The sequence below is a fragment of the Glycine max genome, chromosome 18 (genome assembly GCF_000004515.6).
Source record: "Glycine max cultivar Williams 82 chromosome 18, Glycine_max_v4.0, whole genome shotgun sequence".
In the NCBI taxonomy this organism is placed as follows: domain Eukaryota; kingdom Viridiplantae; phylum Streptophyta; class Magnoliopsida; order Fabales; family Fabaceae; genus Glycine; species Glycine max.
The window spans coordinates 47,117,879-47,128,256 of record NC_038254.2 but is presented as its reverse complement, the minus strand read 5'-3'; the positions used below and the strand labels follow the sequence as shown (position 1 = coordinate 47,128,256).

Sequence of the window (10,378 nt, the reverse complement as noted above, 5' to 3'; positions counted from 1 at the left end):
AGATATTGCATACCCTGATCATAACTCTATGTGCCTACTCCGTCAAAGGTCAACACTAAAGGTGCACCGAAGAAACCGATGAAAAGAAGTCAAAGATCCACAAAGCGTGATCCGTCTTACTAGGAGTATGTTGATGCTTTTCATTCTGTTTAAAGAAGCAACTCTTCAGTGAAACATAGTACATCATCTTCTGAACTGCCAAAGCCAACAAGGATCATCCCGATGTTGGATCAATTTGTGCCATTTATACAGGATTTCATTCACAATGTTGTGGATGTGAAAGCGGACGGTAACTGTGGATATCAGTCCATTGCCGCTTTGTTAGGTATGGGGGAAGATTCTTGGCCATTGGTGCGCAACGAATTGATTAAAGAACTTGGCAGATAGTCGCATAACTACACCAACCTTTTCGGTGGCACAGAGAGATTTGAACAATTAAGGTTGTCCTTACTTGTTGATGGGTTTTCCAAGGTATTTTTTTAGGTTATTTTTTTTAAGAACAAACTTTAAATAACTTAGATGTGTATGTTTGCTTGATTCAGGTTAGTGTGGACAAGTGGATGGATATAACAGAGATGAGATATGTCATTGCATCACGGTATAACGTAATCCTTGTGTTGTTGTCTCGACAACAAAGCATGACATTTTTTCCTCTTAGAAGTCAACTACCACCCGATTCTTCTGTGCATCGCATGATATGTGTCGGTCACGTGTTTGGAAATCATTTTGTTTAGGTACATTGAAAGTAGTTAGTCTAAGAATTATGCAATCACTTCCCTGGTTCATTTGAGTTAATAATGTTTGTTCACACACAACAGGTTTATTTGAAAGACCGTTGTCCTTTACCACCTCTAGCGTTGTTGTGGTCAACCAATTGTTATTCTCAGGCGAAGCAGTGACCAACTTCATATATTAGTTGAATGCAGCAGTACATAAGCTTGATGTCATTCAAAAGAGACTATGTCGACCTAAATGAAGACTGAACATGCATTGTTTATCTAATTGTATTCATTATGCGATATAATTTGTTGTAAGCCATTAAAGGATAATTATTAAGTACTCGTTGCGTTAAGAAAAAAATTAGTTGGTGCAACCAAAATCAATTACGCATGTACGATACATCATTGTCATAATTGACTACACATAATGATAAGCATGCGTATTAAAGTTTAAGCGTGACATGACATTGACTGACTTGACAACACATTATGATGCACGACATTGGTTTAGTAGGAAACATAAACACGAAACATGTTCACGCATGTTCTTTTGTAAAAAAAAAAGTGAAGCAATCTGTTGGTGAGAATCATGTATATATATGAGACATGACAAACGCTAATAAATCACACATTATCTTGCTTTCACATACTCTCCCAATTGATACACAAAGTATGACATTTTTAGGAGAAACTAGCAGTCAGACGATTGTCAACTCAAGGTTGGGTTTCATTTTTCCAAATGGATCGATTATTCACAATGATAGTGGGGTTTACTTCCAAACTTTCACTCTGGTGCCCATTCGAGTACCAAACAGCTGTGATTTTGCAAGCCTAAAAACCATAATACACAATACCCTTCAACTAACCGACAAACAATTTTTGGATGAAATTCACTACCGCCAGCCATTCACCCATACAAGTAACCAAATTCGCTTTCAATGTATGCAATTGATAAATGAGGACGATTTCAACACAATGTTAATGTGTAATGATCAATTTTTGTGTGTTGGTCCGATTGAGTTATTATGCACCGTTGGAAGAACACCGGATGAAGTAATAAACTTACTTGAACGCATTACGATCCCTACTCATGACGCGCTCTTGTATTACAACGGGAGATAGAACATGCCACCCCAGAACAAATTTGTAGGATGCGCGTTCACAGGAAAAAATCCAAAGAAATTTGAAATTCCTTTAGGATGTACCCTCGATGAACTGAAGGATTTGATAAAGAAAGTTGCACCTAAAGGGATTCCCCCTCATGGAATTCACGAATCACAAGCGGTAAGACGATTGTTTTTTCGGAAAACAGGATGTTTTGAGTATTCAAATAAAGTTATAAAATATAAAATTAATGAGCTGAAAACCAACGATGAAGTGCTGAAGATATTAGTACAGTCTAACTACTGGAAAAAAATATGGGTCAATAGAAATTTTAGCTATTTTTACTAAACATGGTATGGAGTTCGAAGACAATGTGGATGTCACATCGCTAAACGACTGAATGCAACGTTCCTTTTTTTTGTTTTTGATGTAACTTTTATCTGTTTGTTTACAGCGTGTTTGAATTCCATAATAAAATTAAATTTTTTGTTTGAATGACCCAAATATAATTTATTTTTATTGTTCCATCTTCAGACCTTAGGCATACTTTGAAGGCTCCAAATCCTATTTTTTTTTAATTTCGTGCTTGTTTTTTGAGGCGTTATTTGATGGAACCGGCTGACGATATTATTTTTTCTGGCTTCTTTGACGTCCAAACATGAAAAACAGCGCCCCACGAATGTCTTAGGCAACTCGCACATAATTTTAAAAAAATCTCGAACATGGGTACTTGAACATTTTTGAAGGCTCCAAATCCTTTTTTTTTTTAATTTTTTTAAAATTTTGATCTTCTTACTTTAAAGCATATACATTTAGTTATCTTATTTTTAAAATTTTATAATTTTAATCCCATTCTTATATGGAAAGTCATGATTTTCGGAATCGGAATTGGTGTGTAATATACAGTGCACAAAAAGTAAAATATATTAAAAAAAAGTGTAACAAATACAAAAAATGATGTCAACTACAAAGCATTAAAAACATCATCAATGCTCTGTGCGCCATCTTTGTCGGGCCCTAACACTTCCATCTGCGCTGGCACCCCCCTGGCGATCTTCAGGCAATCTTGCATGATATCATGTAATTCTGTCCTTACAGTGACCATCCTAAGGTTGAGCACACGCTCCAACTTTTTTGCGATCACCTCATAGCCTTCATAATCATCATGTGACAGTCATAAAAAACATTTATTACAAAATTTAAAATAAATAACAATTCATCAAACATTAAACACGCAAATAATCTTACTACTGCAAGTCGAGGGGGGTCCAATGCCACTGGAACCTGTGGGATGTCTGGCTGCATGTAGTCCTTATGGTATGGGGCAGGTGTATGTCTGGGCTGGTCACCTGCCTGGGTCGGTATCATGAATGGGTGAGATATCTGGAAAAACCACTTCATGTAATCCGTAGATACCTGCCCAGGCACTACACAAAGCTCACCCATAGCTACTACGTGGTCCGAGAAATGCATCCACCTGTCATCTATATCATCATATGACAATGAAGCGCTAACAGGCGATAGAGGGATGCTTTGAATGTAACCAAACTGGCGTAGCACCCTCTCCGGTCGAACTATGATCACCATAGGACCCCATCTCAGCTGACCCTGGAACGATGAAATCAGCTCAAACCCCCTAACCCCTCGATGGTCACTGTAAGGCAACCAGCACACGTCAGTGACCGTCAAAGCATCACAACATGCCCGGTGCGATGCTCCTGTAATTCCCTTCATATGAGCCTTTGTCATCAGCCACCGAGAGGCACGAGGGGACGTCTCCTTGTACGCATCATCGGTGACGCACTGATGCACACTCGGAAAGTGCTCATAAATCCAGCACTACAAAAAAAAATTAGGTTATCATTACATAAAAACATGTTTACATCATAATCCAATGTAACATATTACGAACACAAAATTTACCTGTAATAAAGTAAGGTACCCCCCAATCTGCCGTGTCGTGGTCCTAGAAGCTTCATCTAACTGGTCATACATATGAACCAAGGCCGCAGCTCCCCAGGCATAGCCCCCACTCTGACCCAGGTCACGAAAAGCCTCTAGATGCACCACATGAACATATGTTGCACTCTTGTTAGGAAAAACAGTATAACCGATCAGGTGCAAGAGATAAGCACGAGCTGCTACAATGCATCGTCGTGCCTAGCATCTCACCTCATAGATCTCCCGAACCCATGAGAGGTGTACATATGCCCCGCGCGCTCGTATTTTCTCGGCTCTAGCCTCTTCACCGGACACCTCAAGCAACTCCATCAACAAAAATACCGCCTCGTCCACGGAAAGAGCCTCGAAGCTGTGGAAGGTGCCACTGATAGGGAGATGAAGGAGTGACGACACATCATCTAGTGTGATCGTCAACTTTCCTACTGGAAGGTGGATGGTGCTGGTCTCCCTGTGCCACCTCTCCACAAATGCGAATATAAGTCCAGGATCGCCGGTTACAACTGAACACCCGATCAATGGACTTAATCCTGTGGCGACAACCAGCCCTTCAATCTTAGGCATTGGCCTCCCAATTAATGCCACCTTCCTCCCGTGCGACACCAACTTCAGCTCAGGACACTCCTGAATTGAAGTATAAATCATTCCAAATACACAAATATAAAAAAAAAATAATGACAAACAAATCAAGAAGAAAAAATTAACAAATTATAATACCTGTCCAGTCCAAATGGCATGTGCGACATGCTCCGCAAATGAAGTCAGAACTGATGGGTCACGAGGCCCACCAGGGAATCCCTCATCAGCATGTGACCCCTCAGCACCATCACGATCTAAGTCCTCTGCAACAGTCGCATCTACGTCCGCAGTCATCTGAGGCGTATCTTCACTCATCTGCAGAACATCGTCAGCCATATGAGGGACATCCTCAGTCATCTGAGGAACATCCTCCGCCATATGAGGAACATCCTCAGTCACTTGAGGAACACCCTCATCAACCGCAATATGTACCTGTTGCCTACGGGCTGATGTAGTAGGCCTACGCCTTTGGGGAACATCAATTGCATCATGTTCATCCTATCTACCTCGCCCTATAACCCTAGCTAAAGCACGACCTAAACCTCGTGTTCTAACCATGATCTGCAAATCATGAAGAACATGTATTTTTTTGGGTTAAATAAACTATTCATATAATTAAAAACCTACATGTATTAATATAAATCTTCAGCCTTACATTATAAACCCTAATCACACTACCTTAACCATTGTTGACTACCCTAAACTAAACCCTACACACTCAACCTAAACAAAAATATAATAAACAAAAATTTAACCTAATATATAATATTTAAGTAATTTTTTTACGTACCAACATACAAGCATAAATATTTCTATCATTAAACATACACAACTTAATTTATAAAAAAACAACAACTTCATTCAAAAAATTTTTTTTTAAAAAAATTTCCTGTTTCCGGAAGAACTTGTTTCGGAAGAGCATTTTGTTATTCTGAAACAAGGTTCTTCTAGAGACATTTCCAGAATAACTTGTTCCGGAATGTTAAGTTTCTTCTTCCAAAAGAAGTTCTTCCAGAGAACCATCCGGAAGAACTGGTTCCGGAAACCAAACCGTTACAGGTTCACTTCGTCTTTTACCCTAGAGTTCACTTCGTCTTCTACCCTAAATCCAGCTTCTCCTAAACTAAATAAACAACCTAGGAGGGGAGGGGAGGGGAGATACTAACCTTGAGGCAGAAACGCAGCAACGGCACCAGAAAAAGCTTCGAAGACGAATGAAAATGGCAGCCAGAGGGAAGAGACGCGCACGGAGGAAGAAGGAAGAGAAGAAAAACAAGAAGGCAAAAAGGTGGGACTGTGCTGGGTGCGCTTCATTTTTAAAATTTTAAACAAGGACAATTTTACCCATTCACATAATTATTGGGTGTATCAGCAATATTGTTGGGTGCACCTAGCATGTCCCGAAATCTTTGTGTGATTTACTAAAAATCATTTTTAATCCTATGCGAATTATGACATCCACTTAAAAACTAAAAAAATATTTAAAATCAATTTGAATCCACCACTAAAGTTGTTATAAAGATTTTCTGAGTCAGACACTTGCTTTCTTTTTTAAAGCACTCCGCTTTTCTTTTGGAAAAATTAATTTAAAATATGGTAAAAACTAAAAATCTTTATATTACTATTATTAAAGATTTTTTTAAAGATAAATTGGAATAAAATAATAATAATAATCATTATTATTATTTAAATTTGGTATGTCACTGTTATCATGGCGAGAAAGTATATGCTCGACGAGTTAATTGAAAATTTTCGACAGGTTTTGCAGTAGATTAAGTTTCCTTTTTAGAGTTATATCATTATTTATAAAATAAATAATATTTATGAATATTTTTTATATATTCTATTTTTTTCATTACATCTCAATCTTATTGTAGTATTTCTTTGGTAAAAGAATTAGAAGAGTTCGTGGCAAGAAATTAATTTTTCTTTTAATGCTAGTTAGTTAGAGAATCTTTAATTTAGTGGTAGATTACAATTTGAGATTTTAAACCATTTCTTGATAGACTATATATTCTGTTAAGATTTATTTCATTGTTCCGTTAATGATAGCTTATTTTAGAATCTTAGTTCATTTTTTCATACGTACCAGGTGGACCTCATTTTTACGTATTTTATTTAATTATTTACTTAATTAAATAATTAATTTTTCTCATCTTTTATTAAATAATTAATTAATTTTATTTAATTAAGTAATTAAATATATTTTATCTTTTATCTCATCATCTCTCATGCTTTACTATTCTTCCACTCATTTGTTCACTTTTCTCTTACTGGCAACTCATTTTTCACTCTCAAGATCTATCCACTACCAACTACCTTCACTGTAAGATCTCTTTAAGATCAACCTTGAATACAAGATCCTTTATCATGATCTCACATTAAAGATTTTGACTGCAGTCATGCATTTGATTTTTCAAGATTTTTGTCCAATTAATTGGCCCACGAACTATTTCATTGCATCAGTTTGTCCAATTAAAAAAGAACTCTTTCTCAATATTGCACACACTTTTATACTATGAACTTAGGCTTGCAACGCTTCTTCATGTTGGATTCCTCACCCACAAGCCAAGCAATTATGCCCAAATTAATGTGTAGGTTAAAACATGAGAAGCTTAGTAGGATATGGATATCCTCATAGTCCCATCTCCTTAATGGACATACACACGACTCTATTTTACATTTCGATCGTTACTGAAACTCATGAATTTGTTCCTCGGTTGCTATTGCAGCCATTGTAAAGCAATTAACTAATATATAAAGAACCTTCCATGTTTTTAAAGTGGTTTAGATGTATAACTTGTGGCATTTTTTTTTATCAGATGAGACATTAATTTCTTTTTTTTATGTTGAGAGACTGGTAGGAAGAAGAAAATGCTCCAGCCAAGTATAATAACCCACGTGCAGATTAGTTATGTGGAGTTAGTTAGTTCAGTTGCAGGTTGTTAGAGTTTGTTAATCCTGTTAGTTAGGTTGGTTACGCGTGTAAAGGAAGTTGCAGTATATAAAAGGTTGCATGCATAATGAATAAACCATGTAAAAGCTTATTTTCAGAATTCTATTTCTCTTTTAGGAGGAGCCTTGCCTCGAACTAAGGCATACTATCCCCTCTACTCCTAACAAATTGGTCCGACCTGCCGTTCATGGCTGCCTATCCCTTTACTCCGACCATGCTAGACCACACCACCCACCGGTTCACCTCTTCCCGTTGTTTCCTCTCCACACAACCATCCATCAGCAACTACCTCTGCCGAACCCATCCCTTCCATTTCAGCACGCACCTTCTCCTTATATACATCCAGCTCAAATCCCTTGGGATTGATTTTGAGAGTACCCGAATCCGCTTGCTAGCCTTGTGCGGTACCACGGCTCTGCAAACTGTGCAGACCATGCCGACTCCGCCTTCCATGGATTTTGCAATGCTAACGACAATGCTGGAACACCAAAACACAGACACTTCCTCCACCATCCACCTACTCGCCAACAACAAGCCCCACATGCCAATGCCCAGTAAAGAAGATGATCCTCCTAGCAGTGTCATTGTGCGAATGACGCACCCTTGCATCAACATCTAGCAACACGATTATGCTGAAAGCATGGACAACAATCAAGGCCACCAAACTACCCCATCCAACGTGCCTTTCCTCGATACAGCACAGCTGATCAACGTTGCAGTGAAGGACCAGGCTACTAAGCACTCAACTATTCTTATGAAGATGAAGGAAATCATAGAGGCGTATCCAGAAACCACCATAAGGAATGTGGTTGTCCTTGTGCCTATTTACTTCAACGACCCACAACGTCAAACCACCAAGGATTTTAGTGTCAATTCTGGGCTCAACGTGATGCAAACTATCCACCTGTCTACCACGGCTGCCATTGTTTATGGGCTCGAAAAGAAGGGCATTAGTTATGCTGAGAAGAACATTTTCATTTTTTATATCGGTGGTGGGATTCATGGTTTGACATCCCTCTTTGCTCTGTGTAGCAGAAATTTAGATGTTGGTGTAGCTGCTGGGTTTGTTTCTTTGCTATGTGGCATAGGCCACAACCCCACCCTCTCAACCTTCACGTGTTGCAAACCCTCGAGCTGTTGCTATTTCCCTTCTACCTCTATGACACTGGATGATGATGAAGAAGCAATGTTGAAACTGTGCTGCAAGAGATCAAATTTGAAAGATGGTTATACAATACTTGATTTGGGATGTGGTTGGGGATCGCTGGTTTTGTACATTGCCAAGAAGTACACTAACTGCAAGGTTACAGGAAGCAGCTACTCGACTACTCAAAAGACTTATATTGAGGAGAAGTGTCAGGATCTTCAGCTGCAAAATTTGAATATTATAGTTGCTGATATTGGCATATTTGAAATGGAGGCTTCACTATTAGAAAATACACTTTCGACATCGGTTATTTAGAACATTCTACATCGGTTCTAAAACCGATGTTGAAAGTGCCGATGTTGAATGTATAAATGTTAACATCGGTTTTGTAGAAACGATGTTAACATATATATGACAACATCGGTTCTATAAATACCCGATGTTAAACACAATGAACAACAACAAAAAAAGTGTACGCATGATGAACGTTGACATCGGTTTTGCAGTAAAACCGATGTTAATATGTTACATTAACATCGGTTTTTTAGAAAAACCGATGTTAATATAATACATTAACATCGGTTTCCTACGATAACCGATGTTAATATATTCAATTAACATCAGTTTTGATAGAAAATCGATGTCAACGTTGATGATGCATACACTTATTTGGTGTAGTTCTTTGTGTATAACATTGGTTATGTGTACATAACCGATGTTAATATTCAAATATTCACATCGGTTATTTATAACTAACCAATGTTAATGTACAAGAGTTGACATCGGTTATCTACAGATGACCGATGTTAAAATACAAACGCTGACATCGGTTATAGACAAATAATCGATGTTAATATACAAACGTTAACATCGGTTTTCTATTACAACCGATGTTAAGGTTCATATTGACATCGGTTTTTATAAATAATTGATGTTGTTTATGATATTAACATCGGTTTTTGTTAATAACCGATGTTATTTTCAAGTATTTTTTTATATATATACTTTCTGTTTTTACAGTAAACCCAAAATTATACCTGTCAAATGCAATTTCAGGCCCAATTCACAGCAAATAAACATTTTATTCTGCTTTCAAGCAGTTTTAATGATAATAAACATCAAATAATTGATTTATCATAAAGAACAATCATCAAATGAATTCAATGTTCATGTTACATAGAAAATGTCAAAAATGTTAAACCAAACTAAACTAAAGCTAAAGAAAATGTCCCTAAATCTTAGGCCCGATCTCTAACTCGGAGATAAAACTGTGTCCACTGGATCCGCAATGCTTTTAATCTCTCTGGCTCCAATGGTCTAGGATCGTTAAAATACTGCATGATGAAATAAATCATAATAAGTTAATAATGTAATACAAATTATAAATAAATCGATTTTGTTTGAAATAAACTTACCGCTTCCCAATTATTCCTAAAAGTTCCTAAAATGATGGTGGACATCCAGTGCATCACATAGTAGCCGCACTCAGTACTTTCTTTTTGTCTATTACACTAAATACATAATGAAATTTGGATATTAATTAAACAACAAGTGTACAGACACATAAAGAAATATATATATATATAAGCGGAAGTTTTATGTAAATGACGTACTTTGACGACAATCCACTTAGCAGAAGCCTTTGATTTAGGCTGTGGAGCATCATCAAGACCTTTGATAGCACTGTTCCATATGAGTAACAAGTAAAAACCGGTATTGTACGTTGAGGTATTACAATGCAAATGTATTGAAAAGAACACTAACCTATTAATAATCCCCTTAAGGTAGTTGTCTGGCCTGTTATGCAATGAACAAAACCAGACAACTAGGTGTTCCTTGGGCAGGATGACCACCATCTGCCAGTGTCCGCTGCAGTGGAACCTAAAATGGGTCAGTACATTAGTAAACATTAAT

The 10,378-nt window shown here is 37.4% G+C and overlaps 1 protein-coding gene across 1 annotated transcript; it reads right to left on the bottom strand.

Annotated features, from left to right (window-relative positions):
* Nucleotides 1-2,787: 2,787 nt before the first annotated feature.
* On the bottom strand, nt 2,788-4,739 carry LOC102660410 (protein MAIN-LIKE 1-like). Its single transcript, XM_006603461.1, has 5 exons — nt 4,500-4,739; nt 3,996-4,406; nt 3,747-3,911; nt 3,056-3,662; nt 2,788-2,975 (listed from the first exon to the last, which is right to left on the bottom strand). The coding sequence occupies exons 1-5, from the start codon at nt 4,737-4,739 to the stop codon at nt 2,788-2,790; spliced, it is 1,611 nt and encodes a 536-aa protein (XP_006603524.1).
* Nucleotides 4,740-10,378: the final 5,639 nt, after the last annotated feature.

What these genes read in the sequence shown, in the direction of transcription:
- LOC102660410 (XM_006603461.1), bottom strand. Translation starts at nt 4,739, where the DNA reads ATGGCGGAGGATGTTCCTCAGATGACTGAGGATGTCCCTCATATGGCT. An exon ending in GGGTTCGGGAGATCTATGAG is followed by an intron (nt 3,912 to 3,995) that starts GTGAGATGCTAG and finishes TTTCCTAACAAG; the next exon opens with AGTGCAACATATGTTCATGT. An exon ending in AGTAGTAAGATTATTTGCGT is followed by an intron (nt 2,976 to 3,055) that starts GTTTAATGTTTG and finishes ATGATTATGAAG; the next exon opens with GCTATGAGGTGATCGCAAAA.